Source organism: Parasteatoda tepidariorum, chromosome 4, assembly GCF_982258835.1.
Source record: "Parasteatoda tepidariorum strain Cologne lab strain chromosome 4, Ptep-v5.0, whole genome shotgun sequence".
NCBI lineage: Eukaryota > Metazoa > Arthropoda > Arachnida > Araneae > Theridiidae > Parasteatoda > Parasteatoda tepidariorum.
Window position 1 is genome coordinate 72,359,368 of NC_141758.1, and position 27,362 is coordinate 72,386,729.

The following is a 27,362-nucleotide window of genomic DNA, read 5'->3' on the forward strand; positions in this document are numbered from 1 at the left end:
TTTAATTTAAAATGTTTGATATGTTTCTTTTTTTCTCAAATGATTCTTAACTATTAAATACTTATGTTTCCTTTCACAACAATGTTTTTTCCCACTTACTTAAAAGTTATAACTCCAGTTTTAATTGGTTTTTATAAGCCTCGAATATGGCACAGAATGTTTTAGTTCTGTAACTGCGTATTTTGAGGATGGACTTTTTTTTCCAATTTTTGTTCTTATTTGAATAATGCTTTAGAACAAACAATATTTTAAGTTACAAAATTAGACACAAATACTTTCTTTTTCTGAATAAACCTACAGTTTTTTTTCACGAATTAGGATTTCTGATCATTAAAATATAGAAGGAAACCGCAATCTGGGAAATATGATCCAAATAGCTTATGGTCAGGAAAGCAATGTAACAAAGGTCAGGAAAGTGGTACAAAATTGTGGCTCCTTAAAGATAATTTCAGTATTTGCATATTTCACCATATTTCGAAAACATTTTAAGCTAATGGAGAAAAAAAAATTCTCAATCTGAAGTTTGTTACCCCATAATTCCATTCAAAAAGTAACTTTCGGGAAATACTTATTATATTTTATTATTTTATTTAATAATAATAGAAAAAGTTTTGTATAGTAAGGTATACAATTTGTTACATCATTTTGAAAAATTAAATTTTTTTCTTGGCGAAATACAAAATTTCAGCGAAATTAGCCGAATGGGTCCTGAGAAATCAAATTTAAAAAATAAATATTATTCCTTATTTGTAACTTAAAATATGGCTTACACTATTTATTTAGCATATTTGAGGCCACCTCCTTGAACCATTCAGATTGAAATCTAGAACGTGAAAAGTTCGATCATTCGATGAAAAGTTCGTTTTTCCTATGTCCTGTACATCATAAAAGTAAAGCCTTACCTGATCCATCGTTATTTCTCAGTGCAGAAGATTGAGCCAGATTAAATCCATAAATATGAGAGGCATCTATGTAAGACGTCACCTGATTTATTTGCTGCCTGGGTCCTGAAATTTAATAATAAATTTCTTGATTCGTGTAAAAAAGCAATCACAAGTAGAGATTATACTACCTTAACCTTCATAGATACATTTGTGCTAAATTGACATTATGAGGATGTCTTATACACAGTTACATGACGCGTGTCTAATAAGTTTTTTTCATTGTGTTCAGGGGTGCTGCCACTGGCACAGCTGGTGGGCAGCAGGCTTTGTAAGTGTGAAAGCACGTTAGCTAGATGTAAATTCTACCCATTATAATACTTAGTATTAGGTTTATTTATATTCAATAAATTTTATATAAAAACTCGATTTGGTGAAAAATTTGAAAAAAAAAATATTCCTTCATACAATTTTCGTGTTTGTATAACATCAAATTCGCTGATGTATTATTACACCATAGTTTTTACAGTATACACTGTAGAAATTTCGGTGTAATATCTCTCTGGATAAAGCGCTGAACAACCCAAATTATTTTGTGACTCACCAAATTGAATGTTTATGCACTATTTAAAGAGTACAATTTAAATCTAAACACCTAAAATTTTAATAAGCTTACTCCAAAATCTTTCATGTCATAAAAGAACTATTTTCACATCAAAAAATGCCACAATTTACCACTGATGACTATAAACACTTCAAAAAAATATTTTTGCTGCATGTCAGATGATTTCAGATGAGATATTTTCACAATTATTCGTTAATTGTGTCCCCATACTACCTAAAATACTCTAAAATACCCATATACTGTTGCTACTCAAGATGCTACCCAAAGTGATGGTTATTTCGAAAATATTGTTTTATAGTTTTTTCGAGATATCAGTGCTATCTTCAAATAAATATCATAACTGATTTTGAAATGTAAGAGGGATAAATTAACTGGGTTCCTCAACAGTACACAGCTAACCATACATTCATCGATACACATTTTTTGGACTCATTTAAACCCGTCCATGTTTCACTTAGAAAAACCAGCAAGCTAATAATAAATAAACTAAATGGTGGCATCATTTACCAAGTGAGCAAGTGGAACACATAGCAGATCGAACGTTGTTTAAGCAATTAATTCCAAGGGGACTGAAGAATGGGTCATTACTTCCGAGGAGGATTGGGTCACATTGGGGATTGCCATCATTCACTGGACAACATTCCAAAGGCTGGTTGTTTGCTAAAAGAAGGAAACATTCATTGTTTATAAAAAGAACTTTTTGTAACTTTTATCTGCAGTAATCAGAACAAAAAAGTTTTCTCTTAAACTATTATCGAATTATCGGATTTTCACCAACTAAGTGCCAATTTCAGGGTAACATCAACTTTGTTGAAAATGTCGGAAATCAGAAATTTGTTGAAATTTCACAATGTTTTGAAATAGGTATTTTCCAATGACGAAATAAAAAACTGCAAGCGAAAGAGAGCGAATAGTTTCTGACTACAAAAATGTTTTCAAAAAGTAGTATTCATTTTTTAAAAAAAAAGTAATAACACCAAGAAAAAATTATTGCAGGGTAATGAGTTTTCGCCTAGGTTTTGTTATACTGATTTATATAAAATATTAAAAAACTACAATGGTTTTAATTTTTTTAGAAATTTATAAGCATTACATTTCTTTTTGATTTCTGTTTTTCAGTTCAAACGTACATAAAAATTGTGTATTAAACAACTGTAAAATTAGTCCTTTTATGAAAACTACGTTGCAATTATAAACAGTGGAAGGAAATAGTTTTAATACTTGATTTTTGTTTTTGAAAAAGAGTTTCTTCCATTGGCAGAAACATATTTCTTCCGGAGCAGTTTTTTCCACTGCGGAAGAAACTTGCTATTCCAGGTTCCTCTGATTTCCCATGGAGTTAAAATTATTACCCTGTGCTTATTTCTTTTTACATAAGTTGAACAAATAATAACTTTTAAAGAAAAAAAAATTCAATGAATACGGCAATAAAAAAGAAAAATATTAGAGGATTGAAAAAAATGCAAAAATAATGATAGTTAAAAGTAAATCCTTACGTCTTTGATTAACTGCATATATGGGAAATATTTGATGAAAGAAAAAAAAGGCAACAATAATGATAATAAAAAACAATTCCTTATGTTCTTGACTGACGGGAGTAAATGATATGTCATGGTCTTGGAATTGACCATACACCAAAAACAAATGAGGAAAAATATTCGATAAAGGAAAGAAATACAAAAATAATATGGTTGTAGTAATTGTAGTTGTAATTGTAGTTCATTTTCGTCGCTCTAGAGCTGCACAATGGGCTATTGGCGCCGGTCTGGGAAACATCCCTGAGGATGATCCAAAGACATGCCATCACAATTTTGATCCTCTGCAGAGGGGATGGCACCCCCGCTTCGGTAGCCCGACAACCTGCACGCGAAGTCGAGCACTTTACGGTAGAACAGTTTAACGAGGATCAATACCGCACACCCTCGGTCCCTGCGCAGACTGATCCAAGTGGTCACCCACCCGCACACTGACCGCGGCCAGTGATGCTCGACTTCGGTGATCTGATGGGAGCCGCGTCTTAACGATTAGTCCACTGCGGGACCAAAAATAATAAGGAAAAGCGAATCCTTACACCCTTGGGTGATTGAAGGCAACGATAAGTCATGGACCAGAAATTGACCATACGCTATAAACATATGGGAAAATATTTGAAGGAAAAAAATGCAGAAACAATAATGAGGAAAAGCAAATCCTTACGTCCTTGGCTGACAGGAGACAACGATATGTCATGGTCTAGGAATTGACCATACACCATAAACATATGGGTGATATATTTTGTAGGGTTGTCCAGATGGTCGTGGATTTCTAAAGAAATAGTACGAGGAGGAGGTAAGGGATTCCCTGACACTGATACTCTTTTCGCAGAGGTGCCTGAAAATAAAATATTATTTCATAATAAACTAGCTGAGTACCCGTTTTTCGCACTGGGTTAATAAAAAATAAGTATAGAATCAATAAATCAGTACTGAAGAACACTACAAAATCATGCTCAAAACTAAAAAGCGTATACCGAAACAAGAGCTTGATGAAAGAACCAGGTAAGTGAAGTTTTTAGGGGAATTAATGAATCAGAGAAAATAACAAAAAGTTGTTGCATCAATATGGGTATGTTTAGTGTAACAGAACTGTTTTTGCCTTTACTTCTATCTTACTTCTAAATATCATAACTAATACACATCAGTGTTTAGTATGTTTGCATGATTTTTGTTTCAAATTTGGCTGTAGCAAGTAAAATAAAGCAAAAAATATTAATATTGCCTTTAAATTACTTGCTAATAAATTAATTCCGATACAACTTATTTTTCGTTCTGAAAAAGTCACCTAGCAAGTTCTCATACTAGGTTTTTCAATTAATTTGGCTAAAATAATTTCATTTTTTTATTTAGTATTATTTTTTGCCCTTTTCGATGGCTTACCGTTATTGAAGTAAGCAAAACTCGCTTTCTTGTAATTAAACCTATTAGAATAAAGATAAAATGCATTTTGCATCACTTGGCATAATGCTATTGCTCGCGGCAAACTAATAATTTTCAAGGTTTACCACTATCGAGTGATTTTCTCTGGTACATATTCCTTTCGAGGGGCAGTAAAACACTTATTTCCTAAGTATCAGTATTCAAACTGCTCAGTTTTGCTTATGTTTTACTAATCAACAAATACAGCAGTATAATACTTTATACTTGTATTAATATATTTGGCCCTTATAACATAACTCTTAAACATTTGAGCGGTAAAAAATACATTTGTCAGTAACAGCCAATTAAAACCGAATTTTTTTAAAAAAAATAGAATTCTTATTAGAATTTGATACGGATTTTGGAGAATGACAATTTTTTTTATCTTGTCCTTATTTTACTGTCAAATTATTTATAAGTAATGGTGGAGCAAAGTTCTTTTAACTGTAATCCCTTAAAATATTAATACACTTCCTTTACTAACACGGACAAAAATATACTTCTTTAAATTGTGGAAAACCCGTTGTAAAATTCTTATCAAAATTTCATCAATTAACATATTACTGTCAGTTGTAGACAATAATAAAGCGTCATCTGTGTGAATGGCGATTTTCTCTGTTTTTCTAAACAAATTTCTTATTAACCTTTTCTCCTTTAACTTTGCTTTTCAGCACAAAGCGTATTTTATTTTATTTCAATTAATACATATTTTTAATATTAATAAAGGATTAGTGCCAATAATATTCTGGCAATTACTTATGGTGCTCTGAAGGAATAATTATCTTTAATAATTATCTCCATTTCTCCATTATTTTTGCTTTTTAGTACGTAAGTTTTCTTTTTAGTACGTAGCTTTCTTTTTATATCAATTAGCATATTACCTACATTAATTAAGTATCGTTTGCTTCATTAATTATATGGAGATTTTTTTTCTCTTAAGCAAACTAATACCACATTGTCATTAATTTTAACTTTAAAAACATAAATATTTGTTGTTCCATTCAATTATCATTGATTTTGAATATGAATTTTATTTGAAACACGTTTTAAAAGAAATAGTATAAATAAAAAAAGCGCTTAGTATTAGACAACTTTAAGAGCATAAATTTGGTGACGTACGCCGCATGTGCTTCCAGATAATTTTTTTCACTTAATTTTGCTGACAGAGAGAATATAAAATAGTTAAATATCTTTTTCAAATCTAAACTTAGTTTTTAAATGACAATTTTAGTCTATTATTTTATTTTTATATTATAACCGTCATTGAACAGCTGACCCAATTTCATGGATTTACAACTACTAATGTTCAACACAGTAGCCTTGTAAATTTGAACCCAATCCAGAAGACAATGGAACTCCTGGATCGAGTATTGGGAGAAATTTGTCTTCGTGGAGAACTTTTTAATGGGGCTAACCCGCATTTGCGTTACACGGAGAAGAAGACCACTAGAATCTCCCACGGTTGTTGGGTATCCACCACTACAAAAATATAATTCCAATTCACTTTTATGTAAGACATGTTAACTCGATTCTATGGTGAAGTACCTTTCCATAGATGAAGGTTGGAATTGTCTAATAGTCTTTCCCCCCACATTGGTGACCTTCGGACGTGATGTGAACACGCCTACCTTAGCAAAAACGCCCACTACGATTTGAACACGCCTACTTCGATGGATTGTCCACATTAAACAGTTGACTTGCTACTTGTGAATGTGACATTATCCACTTCCTCACGCAGTTGCTTGTCAGTCTCGATCACGTACGACGTAAACACTCGACTGCTAAAGGCAACACAGGAGTGACTACTACAGACTTAACACAGCTCTCACAATCAGTGCTAAAAAAGTACGGTGATCTTAATACAGCTCTCCCGGCTTCACACAGAACAGCAATTATTCAACTAGTGGTTTCCGTTCATCGAATTCTATCACAGATATAATTCTGGTGGGGGAGTACTGTAGGGTATCCACCACTACAAAAATATAATACCAATTCACTTGTATGTAAGACATGTTAACTCGATTCTATGGTGAGGTACCTTTCCATAGATGAAGGTTGGAATTGTCTAATAGTCTTCCCCCCCACACGGTTAACCTGACGGCAAGGGGACTCTAACCCGTCTACCACTGAGAATATTTCACGTCAGCACTGTGGCCGATGCAAGCCAGGTGCGGAATTCGTATCGACTGGGATTCGAACCCGTTTGCCTCATTGGAAGACGAACGCTCTATCCCCTGAGCCATGTGACTCTTAGTCTACTATTTGTCGAAATGTTCAAGTTTAAAACGTCATGGGGTCTAGGAATTCTTTTAGTATATTTCTAGATGATCATCATCATTATTAAACTTGCATGGGAATCCATGTTTCGAAATGTCATCGAATGCGGCTAGGAAAGCTTTCATATTATATCCTGTTCAGAAGCATACAAAGGAAGAAAAAAAAACAATTTATATGATAGAGTCCCTATTATATATGATATTATTTATATGATATATGATATTATTCATATGATATATGATATTATTTGTATGATATATGATAATATTTATATGATATATGATATTATTTATATGATATATGATATTATTTATATGATATATGATATTATTTATATGATATATGATAATATTTACATGATATATGATATTATTTACATGATATATGATATTATTTATATGATGTATGATATATGATATCTCTGATATATGATATATTATTTATATGATAAGTCTTATCTCGATGATGTGCTTTATCTTCCCTAGAAATATGCCTTTTACGATTTTTTAAATTTTAGAAAGACTATGGCTTTGTAAAGAGATTCTACACATTTATCACTAAGAAAAAAATACAGTTAAAAAAATTTGTTTTACCATCGGCATAGTCTGGATCGACAAGCCTTTCAAAGCAGGCTGCTGCCATACCCCAGGAAGGGTTTCGCAAATTATTGCAGGTTCCGTCGAAATTTCTGTATCGAGAGTTGCGATTGCAGCTGAAATTAAACTGAGACTCACAACTTTGAACTTCATCTCCTTGTAGAATGTTGAGGAGATCCGCCACACTGGAGATAATCTGTCCTGGAGTCAGATTGAACCTTCAATGAAGAAACATGATTAAGATTTAATAATGACGCAAAATACGAAATTGAATCAAGTAAAAACAATATTGATTTTCGGATAACCAAGTGATTTGGGAATTGATAGAAAGACGTCCTATTCCCTTTTAATCCCTATATTACAAACGGCCTAACAAATTAAGACTGGAGAGATCTACAAAGCGTCATAGGAAAAAATTCATCGAAGAAAAGGGTTTATTTCTTCAGAAATTTAAATATTGCAAACTTAGTGCGACGGTAACATTTGAGAAAATTTCAGAGAAAATTTGATATTTACAGCCATCCCTACGTTAGAAAATTTCCAAAAAATCCTCCTTGTATTAGAGAAAAAAAAGTGTCAAAGTGGAAACTCAAGAAAGATAATCGCGATTCGAATTCCTAGAATTTTAAACGATGTTCTTAAAATTTTTCTTGTTGAGTAGTATTAGTACTTTATTTTCATCGCTCTATAGCTTGACAATAAGCAGTTGGCAACAGTCAGTGAAACACCTTTGAAGGTAGTCAGAAGACATACCATCACAAGTTTGATCCTCTTCGGTAGTACAATTGTTTGAGAAATTGGGAACTTTACATTAGAACAGTTTAAAGAGGACCAGACCAATACCATGATTTTAGCTGGTATTGCCTGGTTGGTAACACACTGGGCTCATGTTCAAGAGTTCGTGGCCTCGATCTTCACCCGCCAAAGAATCCCCGTGTAGTAAATGGTGACTGATGCATGTGAAATCTGTCGAGTCGCTAAGTCCTCTATGTTCCCATAACAAATCAATACCTCTGAGGGTACTGATTCAGAAGTTTCCATGTCTTCTGGATTGGTTTAAAATTACATGGCTTAGGAGTTGAATATTGGTAGTCGCAAACCACAAATTGGGTCGGCTGTTCAACGACGGATATAAAATACCACGATCTTTCGGTCTTTTTTCTAGTTTGATTAAAATGGCCCACCTGTTCACGATCTGCTGCTAGTGATGCTTGACATCGGTGTTCTACCGAGGACCTTTTCTTGACGATCTGTGGATTATGATTAATAGGAATCACCCAAGTTGCTTACTAAACTATTACCCACACTTTGTCAAAACAATTGACCAAAAAAAAAAGAAAGAGAGAGAGAAAAAGCTGCAGTCATTATGAAGAACTAGCTCTGGTAGATTAATATGCGCTACTCCAATCTCATATTCTATTCGTTTGTACACATACTATAAGATCCTTCAATGATTTTTAAATCTGGTGAACTCACAAAGTCCTTCCAGTTCCTATAACAAATCAATACGTCTGAGGGTAATCGATTAGAGATTGATCGCGCTCGGGTTCAGGTCAAAATTACGACCTGCGGATGATTGGATTTCTTCCTGCAAGACGAGAACAATCAACATCACTTGCGAAAGTCTCTGTACATCATCCTGGACCTGAAATTGAACAACATCTCGCTCACTGACTGCTACCTGTAATGCTTGACTTCGGCAACTTTCTAGGAACCGCTTCTTATGAACATTCCATTGGGGGACTTATAGAATCGAAAACAAAGACATGCAATATTCCAACATACTGAGCCTGGGATTTTATGTGTTCAGAAGGATTTATCCCGTCAGTAATAATAAATAATTAGTTATTATTCCATTTGTAAATAGTATAAGCATCGCATGGTAATGTATTATCCCCAGTCCCCTTACTTTTTATCTCTTCATTACCATTTAGCTTTTCCCTTTGGCAGTTCACGTTAATTAGAAGTGGGTATATGCTGGCAAGGGGGGAAAAGCTTGATTTTTTGATGGTAACGGGAAGGTGTATACTATAGAAATTTAGGAAATCGCATTTCCTTGAAAGACTTATTCTGTATACTAAGAAAATGCTGTGGTCAAGAATGAATTACAAGTCAAAGTGCAGATTTCTGTGTGAGCGAATTTCAAAATACCCGTTTTCTTACCTGTCTAGCAAAATCTTAGTCCCTTCTTCAAACAGTTCTTGCAGACTTTCTGACAGTGCAGCACGGCCATGAATACCTTGGAAATGTTGATGACGAGCTGATGGAACATCTCTTTTGGGATCGGGTGTCAGACCTTTGGAAATAAAAATATTACTAATGAATTATTCAACAATAGCTTAAATTATAGACAGTAGCTTTTTCTTCTCAAGAATTTTAAAAACTTTCTGGTTCCATTTTGGAACAAATCTCTTAAAGTTTGAAAACTAGATAAAATGTCCCGCACAACTTTAATGGTGCACTTTAACTCATTTTGAATTGCTCATTTATTTGTTTTGTCTTTTTATTTAAAATGAAGATCCATCAATTGGAATTATTTTATTAGTGCTTGTAATGAAAACATACAATATTATTTGTTTGCAATTAAAATATATAACATTTACTGAATGGTTATTTTAACCGTCTTTCCTTTGTACTCACTGATCCATAAGATATGGTTCCCAGCAGATTACCGAAGTCACTGACTGCTGTCAGTGTATGGGTGGGTGACCACCTGGATCAGCATGCGTAGGGTCAGAGGGTATGCTGCATTAGTCCTCGTTAAACTGTTCTACCGAAAAGTGCTCGACTTCCCGCGTAGGTTGTCGGGCTTTTGAAGCGGGGTACCATCCCCTCTTGAAATTAAAATTGTGAAGGCATATCTTCGGATTATCCTCAAGGATGTTTCCCTGACCGTCGTTAATAGTCTATTGTACAGATACAGTTCGACGTAAATGAACTAGAACTAGAGCAGCGTAAATGAACTAGAACCTTGTACTCACTATAAGTTTATTTAAAAGTTTAATAGACAGCGCATTCTTCAAACTTATTACATTCATTAATACGAGGAAAACTAGATTAAAACTTATAAATTCGTACTTATTGTTAGTATAAGGTATGATATTTAGTTTGTTTTTGCCTAGAAAACTTTACCATTGCACCCTATTTTGAAAAAGGAATAAAATATTGTTCCTTCTGATAAAAAAATTATCAAGCGAACGGGTTACAAGAACCTTTTGCATAGAGCCGCTGTGTCTCAAGGGACACAGCGCTTCTTTTCCTATGGGGTGACCCAGGTACGAATACCAGTGATGGCTTGTCGATATGAAGTTTACTCCTGGCTTACACCAATCTCACCGCGGACAAAGAATATCCTCAGTGATATACGAATTGTGGACTAGATTCCCCTTGTCACTGGACTAAACTTGGAAGGTTTAGGTTTTCCTCTCAATGTAATGCAAATACTCGTTGGAAATCAGAAAGTTCTCCAGGATGGATAGTTTCCCAATACTTGATCTAGGAATTTCCGCATCTTCTGGGTAGGGTTTAAAATAACAAGGCTACACAGATAAACATTGAGAGCAGTAAGCCCCAAAATGGTTCGGCTGATCAGCGCTGGCTATAAAATTAAAGAAAAACAAAAAAAACGGACCACTCTGAATAACTTTTGATTTATTAGTTGGATTTCCACGCTCAAGGACTCAATCTGAAAGGTTTAACGAGGTGATCTCAAATGTGGTAATTAATCAATGCTGACGTTATTTTTACGGTACGAAATCAGACACAAAAACGTACTTTCTCAGAATAAACATCAGAATACCTTATTTTGGATGGATTCGGATTTCGGACCCCAAAGTATTGGGAATAGCTGCAATTTGGGAAATATGGTCCCAATAATTTGGTCAGAAGAGTCAGCCAAAATTTGCGCCACTTAATGTTAATTTTCTTTTTTGCTTATTTCATCGTATCTGAAGAACTTTTTAAAAAATAAATAATATTGTAAAATTTGTTTATCCAAAGATTGCAAATTATATATTTCAGTAAATATTTATTATTTTTTTATTATATTAGTTAATATTAGTTGGAAATCTTTTGAATTTGCAAGGTATGCAATTTTTTTGCATCATTTTTAAAAAGTAATTTTAAATAACAAAATACAAAATTTGAGCGAAAGTGGTTGAATAGTTCCTGAGAAATCGAATTTTAAAAATACGCCTTGAGTTACAGAACGTGAAGATCCGATCATTAGTTCAAAAGTTATTCAAGCGTGGTTCGCTTATGTTTTGTGGATTGCAATCTATTTGTAACGTTGTATCGGTGCATATTTTATAGTTCAGCACCGTTTTCTATATCTATTTATATCGAACTATAGAAAAAGTTGAAATTCTTTTTAATACTTACTTCTTCCATCTATTATGGAGTGTCGAGCTGAGATGGCATCTTTAGCTATACTGAAAGCTTGTCGGACAGAATTTGAGGTGAAGTGTCTAGCCAAAATGTCTTCTGGCGTCTGCCAGCCTCTATGGCTAAAGGGTCTTCGATTGGGTGCATGGCAATTCACCCACAAACACAATTGAAAAACAGTAATCACGGACCTGTAGTATGAATGAAGATTACTTACACTAACTATGAATATTAACAAAATATTTCGAATATTTCATAGTTTCTTTTTAATTTCAGATAAGGGTTCTATCTAGTGTTAACAAAAAATTTTGAAGTGTATGACATGAAGACCAAAAATTAACGGGGTGTAAAATTACAAAACAACAAGCGACGTGTATTGCAAATCCTTCAATTCTAAGCTACCTCCATATGGGAAGTGAACTGTTGGCTTTCTTTGTAGGTTCAGAAAGATATAAAATGCACCACATTACTATATTTTAAGTTCAAGGTAATCTGACATTACCCGCATATATTTACGTGGTATTCTTTACACGAATAATTTATTTTATGCGTGAAGGCCTGTGTCCGATAATTCATTCATAAAATTTTCTTTTTCAAATGTAAAATGTGTGAAATTCGTCCTTGGGAACACAAAACACTCCCAAATTCAGTTATAGAAATTATTACAGCATGCTGCAAACACGCAAAGTCGAAGTGCTCTTTAAAGACATTTTTTTATCACTAAGGTAATAATTAGATTTCGATTTTTGAATTCTAAAATCAAATTAAATTTTGCCTGCTGTTACTATTTCGGAAAAAATGCTAGCATGCATCTTTTACCTTTCTACACCCTTAAACGATATGAATCAGTTTCCTCCTATAAGGAAGCATCTTGGAATGGAAGGACTAGAGAGGGAGGCTTGTTGTTGCGTAATCATGCACAGCGGGTACCCGATAACTTCTATGTACTTGGCCTAACCGGTCAAATTTTCATTAAAAAAATTTCACTGTCCAGTACTGCTTACTTAGAACCGATTTTTAGTCCCAAAACTCGGTATCGGGTACCCTAACCCAGCCAATTTTACCAGGTATCTGACGCTGTTATATTTGAATTTATTGTAGCCATAAAAATATTCATAAAAGTAGTTGTAGTTTTGGAATTGTATTTCATCAGTTTCTTCAAAATCAAGCTAAAATATCGACTTTGGGGGCTACTACTTTTATACAAAACTTTAATACGGAGAAATATTAGTGAGCACCTTTGGAACCGAGAAATTGTTTGTTAAAGAAAGGTGTCCGCTTAGGAGAAAGATTAATTCAAAATAGGAACTCGACTTTTATGGACATAAAATTAGTAATCATAAGGAGAAACATTTTTCTAAGGTAACATAATAAAAAAATGAACGCGAAACAGCATGCGCAAATTGCGTCAACAACCGCAAATCTCGTCAATAGATAATTGTGATAAAAATGAAGACCTTTGCAGGAATTACGATTTTAACAATCACAAACATAATACAAACTAAGAAGCAAATCACTATGTATCAGATATAAATTGTGCATCTTATATATGAGCGTTTGGAAACGAGATAAAAAAAGACTTAACACTACTCTGATACCAACAAAAGAATTCAACTATTAGCAAATGTATAAGCAATTGTATTAAAAATAAATCTATCTATCTTATTATATAAAACGCTAACACGTACGTATGTATCAATAAAACCGATGATATTTCTTCTCTCGCGTTGGCAACAGTTTTCATTTTTAATTGATAGGATTCGGCGCGCAAGAGCACGTAGTGAGCATCATATGTCTAATCGGGTGAATTCTCACCGAATTATCAAAAAAAATTCTCACAAAATTATCTTCATCGAAGCCGATGCTTTACATCCGGCGTTCAGTACTATTTCATATTGTTTTACAACACATGGTTTTAGCCCTTTGGTGGGAAAGACTTTGAAGCAAAACTTTCAAAAGTTACTTTTCTCAACAACTGAAATTTAGGATAGTGTGATTAAGAAATATATGCGAACTGTTTTCAATTTCAAATTAATATTGAAATGCACAGGTTAAGAATTTTCTACGGTGAAAAGTTTTCGGAACTTCAGTGTTCAAAAAAGTATACAAAAGCTAGACATTAAGAACGTATCCAATGAGCGAGCAAAGCGAGCATCGGTTTGCGAAGCAATCCGAAATGAACTGCAAAAGCAGTTCCTGGGGTTGGCGAGCGCCAGCGAGCAGGGGGCGAAGCCTCCTAGTATTATATAAAACGCTAATACGTACGTATGCATCAATAAAACCGATGATATTTCTTTTCTCGCATTGGCAGCAGTTTTCATTTTTAATTCATATGCTTCGGCGCGCAAGAGCACGTAGTGAGCATCATATGGCTAATCTATATTATATAAAACGCTAATACGTTTTAATTGATAGGCTTCGGCTCGCAAGAGCACGTAGTGAGCATCATATGTCTAATCGGGTGAATTCTCACCGAATTATCAAAATTATCTTCATCGAAGCCGATGCTTTACATCCGGCTTTCAGTACTATTTCATATTGTTTTACAACACATGGTTTTAGCCCTCTGGTGGGAAAGACTTTAAAACAAAACTTACAACAGTTACTTTTCTCAACAACTGAAATTTAGAATAGTGTGATTAAGAAAAATATGTGAACTGTTTGCAATTTCAAATTAATATTGAAATGCACAGGTTTAGAATTTTCTACAGTGAAAAGTTTTCGGAACTTCAGTGTTCAAAAAAGTATACAAAAGCTAGCCGTTAAGAACGTATCCATTGAGCGAGCAAAGCGAGCATCGGATTGCGAAGCAATCCGAAATGAACAGCGAAAGCAGTTCCGGGGGTTGGTGAGCATCAGCGAGCAGGGGGTGAAGCCTCCTAGTATTATATAAAACGCTAATGCGTATGTATCAATGAAACCGATGATATTTTTCTCGCGTTGGCAACAGTTTTTATTTTTAATTGCTGAGCTTCGGCGCGCAAGAGCACATAGTGAGCATCATATGGCTAATCTATATTATATAAAACGCTAATACGTTTTAATTGATAGGCTTCGGCGCGCAAGAGCACGTAGTGAGCATCATATGTCTAATCGGGTGAATTCTCACCGAATTATCAAAAAAATTCTCACAAAACTATCTTCATCGAAGCCGATGCTATACATCCGGCGTTCAGTACTATTTCATATTGTTTTACAACACATGGTTTTAGCCCTCCGGTGGGAAAGACTTTAAAACAAAACTTACAACAGTTACTTTTCTCAACAACTGAAATTTAGAATAGTGTGATTAAGAAAAATATGTGAACTGTTTGCAATTTCAAATTAATATTGAAAACACACGTTTAGAAATTTCTACAGTGAAAAGTTTTCGGAACTTCAGTGTTCACTCAGTGGGAACGTATCCAATGAGCGATCCGAAATGATCCGAAGCAATCCGAAATGAACTGCGAAACCAGTTCCGGGGGTTGGCGAGAGTCAGCGAGCAGGGGGCGACGCTTCCTAGTTTTAATATAATACTCTTCTAAGCAACGAATAATGCCGCAAACATCAATCAACAAATTAGTTTCGTAATTTAACATAACTGTTTTCTTTTTTCTTAACTTATATTCTTTTTAATTTTTATGAACTGGAATTTTAATCAACACTGTAAAAAAATTTATCAATTAAAATGCTTTGAAGATTATCAATATCCCACAAATTAGTTTACAGTGCAGTTTCTATTTTTCAACATATAACATCTTTTCATAATATATCATTACATATCAAGAGGTATATAAACCGAAATCTGTCATTATTGCTATCCACTTTCAGGTGTATTGAAGGATGCAATAGAACTTACATCTTTAATGCAAACACACAATCAATCTGCAGAAATAATTATCAATGCGCCCTTAAATGCCCATCATAGTTTATGGGGACACTCAAATATTGTCTAATAATCAAATATTGACTAATAATCAAATATTGACTAATAATCAATTATTGATTAATATGTAACAATAATTCTAATATTCTTTTTTCACAAAAATTTAAATTGCACTAATCTAAAAAGAAGAAAGAAAAATATTAGGAAATAGTTGCTAATGAATATTTTAACGATAAATTTACATAAAATTCATTTTGTCAAAAAATTGCAATTTGTTATTTTCATTTACAAAAATTTCACCAAGTTGGTTTTATTTATGTAAATAAATTCAGAAAAAATACTATTCACCTTTTGTTTAATTGAGACAAAATTTATTATAATTTATAATAACTGGAAAAAAAGACATTTGGAATACAATATCTAATTTAGTCCCCTCATTTACAGAATAAATTGCGGTATATTTAAATATTAGAAGAATAATTAAATTTTATTTAACAATATATTCTTTTCAAAGAGTTGTGACTCAAAGAAATGTTTTATACACATAACATATTGAGACTGTTTCTATTTATTTATAATATCCCAACATTCTATAGTGGATTGAACTTGTGTGATGAAATTAAAAAAAAAATTCCTATATTCAACAATTGTTGATGAAGCAATAGAGAGTAATAATGATATAATTATTTCACTCCGAGCTCCATTCAGGAAATAACTAAATTTTTACTCCTCAGCTATTGTTTCATATATCCTGAATAAATTTTAATTTGCTGTAAGTTATTCTGAACAATTGGCATAGTTCCCTTTTAAAAACTGTAAGGATAATTGTTAAAAACAATATTTATAATAATATTCAATGAATAATTGTGTGTAGTAAGAATGATTGCTCTACGAAAGAATTCTTTTTTTGTTGTTTTTATGTAAATACCTGATATAGCCTGATTCGGGTATGAGGATTTCGAATCTGATTAATTTCTCATTAACAAATCGAATGGCAGACAACTAATGGATTGTTTCATATTCAATTGAAAATTTGTTGACATTTCTTCTTGAAGAAAAATCTTGGCTTTTAGTTTAAGAAAAGCATTTTAAGAAGAATGAAGTATAATTTTTATACCAAAATAACACTGAAATTTTTGTCCATTAGAATAAAAATATATTTTTAACATTTAACTCAACAGGACTAGCAGGGGTCATTTTATGACTCCATGCATTCCAGAAGTCTTAGAAAACATTTTCTATTGATAGCTGATTTTTCCATCTTTATCTGTCTTTTTTGAATAATTATAGGACATTTCCGTTATGTTCCTTTCTTCTATTCGGATTTTATCAGTTACTAGAATCTGGCAATGACCTCGCTCGACTTCCGAAAAGGATTTTATTTCTCATGGCTAATGTGTTTTACTCTTGTGTTTTATTTTTTCACAGCTAATGTGTTTTAATGTGTAATATTATTTTTCATTTCCAATCAAAGTGATCCTACTTGTTAGCAAGGTTAATGAAAGTTCTGCAGCATTAATTGCAAGAACTGCTTTGAAATCAAACAAAAATCCACTAACTATAAAGAAACCGACGACACTTCATCAATGATCTGTCTTTTTTACTTATTTGTGATCAACGTCGGCACACGTGCGAAAATTGAAATTAAAAATTGCTTCAAAAAGAATTTTGCCCTAGAAATAGTTAATTACTGAAACCTACAATTTGTGCGTATATTTTGTTTGCAAGGAACATTTGATTTATTTATACATATTTTTATTTGTCGCACAATGTATTTGTCTCCAAGAAACGGAAATATTAATAAAATTTGAAATATGCATTCATGTTTGGAGAAAACAATCATATGGAGTTAATATAATAGTTTATATGATAATTATCGAAGAAGTAAATATTATTACGTTTTATAAAATTTCACAGCACAAAGAAGAGTAAGAAGCAAATAATTAAGCAATTTGTAGTCAACGTATAAGTTTAAAAGTTTTATATTTCCAAAAAACACAAAAACGTTTTGAGCAGATTGTGCTTGAATATAACCGCTCGTTTAAAAGGCTTGCATCCTCCCGGGATAAGTAAAAAATTAAGAAAATTTCTGTTGGAAATATATTTTCAATCATTGAATAATTATGATTTTCAAACCTAATTTGAAAATGAATTTACTATTCATTAAATTTTAAATATTCTTAACATTCACCAAAAGGTAAAACATATTCGGTGGGAAAAATTTGATCGCCAAAAATACTTATGATTTCTAAGCAAATTTAATAAAAAAAAAAGCTTTCGTACTTTAAATTTTAAATGTACATAACATTTAATAAAAAGAACGTTTTTGTTGGAAATAAATTTTTTACCATAGAAAAATTTTCAGTAACAGTTAAATCAAAAAGAATAATAACATAGATTTAGATTTCGCTTAAATATTAACATTTCTTATATCTTATTTGGTGAAACAATGACGTAACTGATAATTACTCTAATTATCAGTTACATCATTGTTTCAATAAATGAGCGTCATGTTTTCTTTTCTTTCTTTATACTTTTTAAACAAATTATCTTTTTTCAGATTTAACTCCTCTTTAGAATCATGTATTCAAGGAAGTTAGTTCAGAAAATTAGGAACATTTAAATTTTCTAAAGCATAAAGGAACTATCGAGAAGTTTAATATAAGAGTTCAGAAAATAATTCCTATTACAATATTAACTTTTGCCTCATTAAAAACATTAAAATATTTTTTTTAATAAAGTGCCTAATGTTTTCATAATTTTTTTAAATAAATGAGTCATAATTTTAAGAATTTTTAAAACGCATTAAAAATATCCAAAAAATTTATAATAAAAAAATTCCTTTACCCCCATATCAATCGCATGGCTGTTACTCGTCTTGGACCTTCGCTTTTCGAGCTTGATTCTGTTCTCTTTTGCATTCTAAATTATTTTACCTTTCCGTCAATACGAAGTATCGAACACTTTTCTTTTTTTCTTTTTTTTTCCTTTTCTTTTCCTTCAATTTTTTTCCCAGCTAATTGATGTTATTTCACCACCGCTCTCTTCATTTGAATTGAATTTGAATCCCAAAGATTTTCTTCTTTTTTTTATTTCTTCTCCGAAAAATATTTTCTCTTCAAAAGAAACTTATTCAATCGGAACTTTTAGTTTCACTATTGAGAAACAATATGCGATACCAACGTAGAAAAACATTATTAAAAAAAGAGGAAATATCTTCTGATGTTGTAGACTTTAATTTACAATTTAAAAAAGGTGGGGATTTCTTTATGAAATGTGGTGAACCGATCTCATAGGGAACTTTAGAAACATGTTTCTCAGGAACATACTTTTTTAATAACTAACATATTAATAATTTTTCGAGTTCTGCTTAACTAGTTTATTTACCAATTAGATAAAATTAGATAAAATAACCATAATTCACGATACCCCAAAAATATAACTGTCAATCTTAAGATTTTTAAGAATTTCTTATTCATCAAAGTTAAGTAAAAAAGAATAAAAGGTAACATTTTTTTTCAATTAAAGTCTTGAATGATATTTTTTCTTTAGATATGAGACAAAAAAACGTAGATTTTTTTTATATTTAATAGCCGTCGTTGAAGTCAGTTTTTTGGGATTACGACTACTAATGTTTAACTCCGAAGCCTTCCAATTTTGAACCCAATCCAGAAGACAAGGGAACTCTTGGATCAAGTATTGGGAGAAGTTTGCCTTAGTGGAGGACTTTTTTATGGAAATAACCCACATTTGTGCTACATGGAGAGGAAAGCCACGAAAACCTCTCACGGTTATCCTGACGGCAATGGGACCCTAACTCATAATCCGTCTACCACTGAGGATATTTTACGTCAACACTGTGGCCAGTGCAAGAAGGGTGCGAGTTTCTTATCAATCAGTCATCGCTGGGATTCGAACTCGGGTCACCTCATTAGAAGGCAAAAGCTCTATCCTCCGAGCCATAAAAAATGTAGATTGAGAAAATTCTCGCGACATTTTTCGTATTTCATGCGTGTGTATGTTAAAAACAAAATGTGAGCAAAATTGCTTGGATAGTTCTTGAGATATAGAGCTTTAAAAAAGCATTATATATTTAAAATTCTATTTCTTAGGAGCTATTCGACGCGTTTGATCTTCGCTATTTCCTGATCTGAATTGTGCTGACTATGTTTAAACTTGGCAGCGGATTATAAGCCGTACTTAAGTAATTTAGAACACAAGCCTACATGTATGTACACACACGCTTCCCAGCAGATCACCGAAGTCAAGCATCACTGGTTACGGTCAGTGTGCGGGTGGGTGACCACTTGGATCAGTCTGCGTAGGGACCGAGGGTGTGCGGTTTTGGTCCTCCTTAAACTGTGCTACCGTAAAGTGCTCGACTTCACGCGCAGATCGTCGGGCTAACGAAGCGGGGGTGCCATCCCCTCCGCAGAGGATCAAAATTGTGATGGCATGTCTTCGGATCATCCTCCGGAATGTTTCCCAGACCGTCGGCAATAGCCCATTGTGCAGCTCTAGTGCGACGTAAATTAGCAACAGCAACAACAACTACATGTATGTACACGCCTATAAATAAACAAGTGTGCTCAATTACATAAGTACTGCTTATAGGCCTTTGTCAAGCAGAAAGACAAATAGTAGGGGAGAGTGGGGTCAATTGTAACAAGGTACGATTGTAACAGAGCAAAAATTTCGAGCGTCGTGTTCTAGATTTGGTTCCTAGGTGGCGCACAAGGTGTATTTAATAAATCTACATGTACACCCCTGCTGGCAACCATTTTAATGTACTTTTGAAAGAGTTACATCACAAAAGATATTTTCAAGCTACGTAAGTACTTTTTTTGGTATTAGAATATTATATTGTAACAAAGTAATTCTGTTTAAACAAATAAAAGTTATTAACCGAATATGTAAGTGGACACCTTAATTAACATTTCAATAAAAAAGAATTAATTTTTTTTATTAACTAGCAATGTTTTTAACAAATAAAGCTGAATTGGCGTCTTAGGGACGATTGTAACAATAAGTAAAGGGACGATTGTAACAGCTAAAAATAAATAACCTTATGTTTACAAACCATTACTTAAATCTTTAAGAACCACCAATAGTTTTCTATATCATTTATATTATTTTGCATGTGCATTATTTTATTTGTCACCTTTCACAGCATAAATTAAAAATTTTAAACCCCTAAAGTTAAAAGTTTAACCCTTTAGGTCTCCGCTCATTATTATTTTTACTCCTAAAATATCACTACTACTTTGATCAATAAAAAAATATATCACAACTATGATAATATGTATCACAACTATGATTAACTATGTTTTAATTGAATTTATGAGCTGTTACAATTGACCCCGTAAGTGGGGACAATTGTAACAAGTGCACGACTGTCAAAAATTGTTAATAACTAATATAATAACATTTAAAATCCGGTATTTTTTTTTCCAGTAGAGGATAGACTACTTTACTCGTCTGTCAATTAATGCTAATAATATATTGGATTTTTTGTTAGTTAAAAATAGTTAGGTAAAAAATGTTACAATTGACCCCACTCTCCCCTACAATTTAGAGAAGGACAGCACGAAGATACACCCAATGTTACCTTGGGATTATAACCCGCTCCTTCACGCTACAGAGCATTTGGTGGGCGATACTGTTCTGCCCGGGTAACTCGGGGAAAATAATTAAATTCGTTCAAAAAATTTCAGTGTTTTCAGGAATTAGAATCTGTTTTTAAAAATGTCCTTCAAGCTTCAAAATTTCATTTAAGTTCTAACAAACGGGAAAAAAAATTCTTAAACTATTATTGCGAAAGTATGTGCTAATAGTTTCATGTCCCATAGTCAACGAAGAACTTTACAATAGAATCAAGCACTTTTTCAATGCAAAAATGCGCTTGACTATAATGCATGACAGTAGTCTTTTGACTAAAATCATACTCTTTTCCTGTTGTATTGGCCCTATTTCAATTCTGCAATTATTCTATGATACTCGGTTTTCGATAGAACTTGAACCAAGTGCCTATTCAACATTTCAAATATTCAGCAGTGAGAAATTAGCTAGTAAATTAACTAGTCCTAATGAACTTGGTAGCACTGACCTAAGACATACAGTTTGTAATGGAATCCTAAGTTAAAGTACTGTGGATTATTCTTTTTAAAATTACGCTTACTTTATTACTCAAGTACAATTTGATGAAACTTCAGATACTAACTTTTGTTACTCTTAAAAGTAATCAGGCTACTAATCTGCACTCTTCTCTATTTCAGAAATCACACTTTTTTTATTAATTTAATACTGGCACAGCAGAAAGAAAAGAAGCCGAGGTAAATTTCCGACAACTTGCATATGAGGAGGTCAGCAGTTCGTTCCCCAAATCATTAAAGGTACAGTACAGTACTTTTTTAGGTCGCCATAAAGCTTGCGACTTGATCCAACAGTAACGTTATTTCTATTTTTTCACTTGTGAGCTTTAGTTTTCTTCCAAGGCCTAATAAAACGAATTTGATCCTGGTTTTATTTTGTTTGTCTCTTGCTTTCTTTACTCATCTGTATCTTTGCCAACAGGAATTTACTTTAACGGGGCCTCCCTGGCCTAGTGGTCTCTAGGTTATACCAATTATTCTGCAGCGTGGAAGTATTGGATTCGAATACCGACGATATCTTGAATGCATCCATGTGATGTCCTTCTCCAACAAGTGTTGTCTGTTCAACTACAAGTACTACATGCCAAGAACATATAAAATTTACTTTGATAGGTAGGTAGGTAGGTATTTATTTATGTCACACTAGAGCAGCACAATGGGCTATTGGCGACGGTCTGGGAAACATTCCTGAGGATGATCTTAAGACATGCCATCACAATTTTGATCCTCTGCGGAGGGGATGGAACCCCCGCTTCGGTACCCCCGCCGCAGTGGTCACCCACCCGCACACTGACCGCAGTCAGTGATGCTTGACTTCGGTGATCTGCGGGGAACTGTGCCTAACGATCAGTCCACTGCGGGACTCGAAATCACTGAAAAACTGCAGCTTTTACTAAACGCTCTCTAGAAAAATATTAGCTCATTTATTAATGATAAATATTTTGAGCTGAAATAACTATTTAATATATCGATTTTACTTCAAAACCGCATTATCAATCTTTTTAACAATGATGATGGGGCCCCCCTGTCTGAGCGGTATCACTCGAAAAACGCTGTGCAAAGCGTGGAGGAAGCTGGCTCGAATCCCGCTCTTATCCTGGATGTATCGACGTGCTGTTCTTCTATATATTGTGCTATCTCTCCTTCTATTTGGCGAAGATTTATTAGCTTAAATGAGCACACAAACCTGCAGATGTATGTAATTCCAATAAATATTCAAATAACAATAATGATTCGTTTTTGAGAAATTTCTGTCGAGAAGGTTGGCAAACTGCAGCAGTACTGTGACAGAGATTATCGCGAGTTCGTATCAAAAAGTTTAAGAAAAATCTTAACAATTTCAATTTGTTGTTGTAGTTCATTTACGTCGCACTAGAGCTGCACAATGGGCTATTGGTCTGGGAAACATCCCTGAGGATGATCCGAAGACTTGCCATCACAATTTTGATCCTCTGAAGAGGGGATGGCACCCCCGCTTCGGTAGCCCAACTACCTGCACGCGAAGTCGAGCACTTTACGGTAGCACAGTTTAGCGAGGACCAATACCGCACACCCTCGGTCCCTACGCTGACTGATCCAAGTGGTCACCCACCCACACACTGACCGCAGCCAGTGATGCTTGACTTCGGTGATCTGCTGGGAACCGTGTCTTAACGATCAGTCCACTGCGGGACTTCAATTTGTTAGCATGGAATTCCTTAACGTCACACAGTGAACTGATTGTAAAAAGACGGTTCCCATTAGAAAACCGAAGGCGCACATCATTGGCTGCGGTCAGTGAGCGGGTGGATTACCACTTTAATCAGCCTGCCTAATGACCGAAGGTGTGCGGTATCAGCCCTCGTCAAACTATTCTACCGTAAAATTTTCGACTTCATGCGCATTTCGTCGGGCTACCAAAGAAGGGAATCCAACACCTCTGCAGAGGATCAAAAATTACGCTGTTTTCGAATCATCCTCAGAAGTGTTTCCCACACAGTCGCCAATTGCGAATTGTTTAGCTTTAATGTGACGTCAATAAAATACCTACCTACCTTTTACGATCATACCACAGTGGGATTATGGATTAGAGGAATTACCCAAGTTTCTTATTAAACTGTTACCCAAACTTTGTCGAAACAATCACAAATCTGTAGCTCAGAGAGGCACTAAAGAGCCTCGAACCCTTTATAACAAGCTTTCAACTTGATAGGAAATTTGACAAACAACTTCAATGATATTGACCGCTTGAACTATATGAACTATATGAAATTTCAATGTTCCATCATCATGTTACATAAAAAAAATTACAAATATTCAAAACTGTAAAACTGAACTTTCATTGTGTAACCAAGCATGAACTACTTCTTAATGATCTTTGTAAATAGTATACATTGATACGTATAAGGCTTGACCAGGGAGACATTCATTTCTTACATGCATGTTCAGTTTTAATTTAAAAGAATTTTAAAATGTTAAATACTGTCGTTTCCTTCTAATATCATTCCTGATTTTCTTTAATGAGTATTTTTATGCTTAAATTGTATGCATTTTATGGACTTTTTCCAATAAGTTTAAACTCTTAAACATGTTTTTTTTAATGAATTATGAATCCTGAACGTGAAATTGTTTACTTATTTGAAATCCTGAAATCATAAATTGTATTTCAAAGACTAGACGTTCATAATTTTACATAACAATATTTTACTCTAAACAATAATTACAATTTCAATATGCATAAATATTATGAATAAAATGCATGATTATTTATTTTCGCATACTTGTAACTTTGCATTATTATTATGAGTAAATAATAGAAAATTTTGAAAAATATCAAAATTTAATAACATACTTTTCCTTTTTTTCTCTAAGTTAAATAGGATATGCATATTAAACTTTTCAGCACGATTTTTGTTTAATTCTTTCTTAAAAGATAGTCAAATTTTAAAAATGCTTGCTTGAAAAAAATTTAAAAGTCAAAACTCTAAATAGTTTAAAAATAGGTTTCTGATCCAAAAATTTTGAGTGAATTTGCGATTTGTTTCAGAATCTTAGATCCTGTGCAACTTTATAAGAAAAGGAAATTTTCAAATATAAACACATTAAAATTTTTATGTATTGAAATATTTAACTAACATAAGCTTGAATTCCCAAATTGTTTCTTCGCCTAATTTGTATGAAAAGAAAAAAGTTTTGTTTGGAAATATTTATGTATTACAAAGTAAACAAAATCATTATTGATCAATCAAACAATTAAAAAATTACTTTTAATTATCATTAGTTTGTTAATCATAAAAACAAAGTATGCACTGTACGTTACATCATTAATAAATAACAGGTAATAGAAAAACCTTTGTCAATTAAACATTAAATAGTAACTTAAACCAAACTTAACTTGTGACTCATGACTTCGCCGTTTTTCCTTCCATCTCATGATGGCATTAATTTAGCACAATTGTATATTTCACTTTAATTGTGATCAGAGAATTTGCTTTTATAATTCCCAATATTAGTGATGGATAGGCATAATGATGCTCTGGAAGTACGAATTATAAATAGATCAACATTGAAAGTTCGTTGAACATATATTTATGCACAAATTCAATTTTTAGCAAATCACCCATTGTCCTTTCCCATACATGAATCTGCTTGATGCAATTACTGATGCTTGAACCAATGGTCAAAAATCAAATTGAAGTGATGTCTTAGAGACAACAAGTTCAATCACTTTTTAGCAATCGGTACTCCATCTAGTGACAACATGTATTTTGCCCGCTTGTCTAATTTTCTCCAAGAGTGATCGAAGAATTGATTATTGTTTTTAAAATACCTGATAATATGAGTTATGTACATAATGGCATACTGGGGAGCTGAAAGTACACCATAAATGTAAGCTAATGCTGAAAGTTCCGCAATTAGAGAGCATATCTCGATAAATGTGTCTGATCTGTAGCGATTCATACAGAAATCCACAGTAAGTTGTTCTTCTAACTTTTTGAAGTTGCCCAAGTCTATTTGTTGATGCTTAAACCAATAATCGAAAATCAAACTAGCCTCTTGTCCAATCTTATTATCAATAATGTGTTCAATCACTTGGCGAACATTTGTTGTAAAATATGCTTCTACTTCATCTGGTTTGATGAAAGAACTTGGTCGACATTCAGGTAAATATTGATGCATTACACAAGATACGAGATCAAAAGAAAAAATGTATTCCTCCTTAAAATCAACATCAATCTGAGACACCATGCCAAATTTGAAAATAAAATGTAATCATTTTTGATCGTAAATTTTTCAAAGCTAGTTTCATTTTGATCATAGAATAATAGCATTGCTGAAAAAAAAAACAATTTTGCTTTCGATTTTACTAAAACTGCGGTTTCAGTTAGTAACTTTTAACTGACAATGATCACATTTCAGCAAAATCAGGGTGAGATTGAAGATTAAGATCTTGAACTGTTACAACGAAAATCATAAATTTGTAGTTCGGTTTCGGTTGTGAGGCAGTGAATGTAGCTGGTACCAATCGTATTCTGATTTAATTTATTTTATTTATGCTTTAATAAGCACACAGGCCTGCAAATGAATATATTGCAAAAAATATTTTTAAAAAATATGCGGGAGAATGTGCTTAATACTAATACCGGCTCATGAATTCTTGTCAAGTAGAATAACGGATAACTCAAATTAAAGGATACCACATAGATATATCCAGAGTTACGGAAGGACTGCTTCAAAATGTTTAGCGGAAGAGTGAAACCACTCGGCTATGGAGGACCTGTTGTAGAACTTACATGGTCAAACCTGACAAGTTGTACAGTACTGATTGTTAAGACATCATCAATCTCAGTAGATCACAGAAGTCAAGCAGCACTGGCAGAGTTCAGTGCGCGGGAGTGAGACCACTTTGATAATACGGCATCAGTTCTTTTTAAACTGTTCTACGGAAAAGTGCACGACTTCGTGAGCAGATCATTAGGTTACCAAAATGGGGGGAGCCAATCCCTCTGCACTAGATCAAAATTATGATGCTATGCCTTTGGATAATCTTCAATAATATGTTTTTTAGACCATCGCCAATAGATCACTGTGCAACTCTAGAGAGGTGAATGTAACGTATTACTAGCATCACTGACTGCAGTCAGTGTGCGGGTGGGTGATCACTTGGATCAGTCTGCGTAGGGACCGAGGGTGTGCGGCATTGTTCCTCGTTAAACTGTTCTACCGCAAAGTGCTCGACTTCGCGTGCAGGTCGTTGAGCTACCGAAGCGGGGGTGCAGTCCCCTCTGCAGAGGATCAAAATTGTGATGGCATGTCTTCGGAACATCCTCAGGGATGTTTCCCAGACCGTCGCCAATAGCCCATTGTGAAGCTCTAGTGTGACGTAAATGAACTACAACTACAACGTATTACTACATCTGAAATAAATTTAGCTGACAAAACTACTCGTTGTATGTCAAACACCAAATTTGCTGAGAGAATGAATAACAAAAAAAAAACATTCTCTCCTTCTTTTTAACTGCTTCCATGTAGGTTTTATTTGAATTATGATTAAGAAGTTCTTGATGTGTAGACATCAATTGAATTTGCGTACCAAAGGAAATGATCCTTTGTTGTTGTTGTTACTTTACGTCGCACTAGAGCTGCA

The 27,362-nt window shown here is 33.5% G+C and overlaps 1 protein-coding gene across 1 annotated transcript in view; it reads right to left on the bottom strand.

Moving 5' to 3' along the window:
* Positions 1-18,599, bottom strand: part of LOC107442890 (immunomodulatory peroxidase) — a 34,224-nt gene extending 15,625 nt beyond the window's left edge. Inside the window, exons 1-7 of the mRNA XM_016056565.4 lie at positions 18,432-18,599; positions 11,714-11,907; positions 9,497-9,629; positions 7,331-7,551; positions 3,703-3,876; positions 2,014-2,166; positions 903-1,007 (exon numbers count right to left, since the gene is read on the bottom strand). Of these exons, the coding sequence (XP_015912051.1) occupies positions 903-1,007; positions 2,014-2,166; positions 3,703-3,876; positions 7,331-7,551; positions 9,497-9,629; positions 11,714-11,907; positions 18,432-18,505 (1,054 nt within the window). The 5' untranslated portion in view covers positions 18,506-18,599. The remainder of the gene's footprint in view (positions 1-902; positions 1,008-2,013; positions 2,167-3,702; positions 3,877-7,330; positions 7,552-9,496; positions 9,630-11,713; positions 11,908-18,431) is intronic.
* Positions 18,600-27,362: the final 8,763 nt, after the last annotated feature.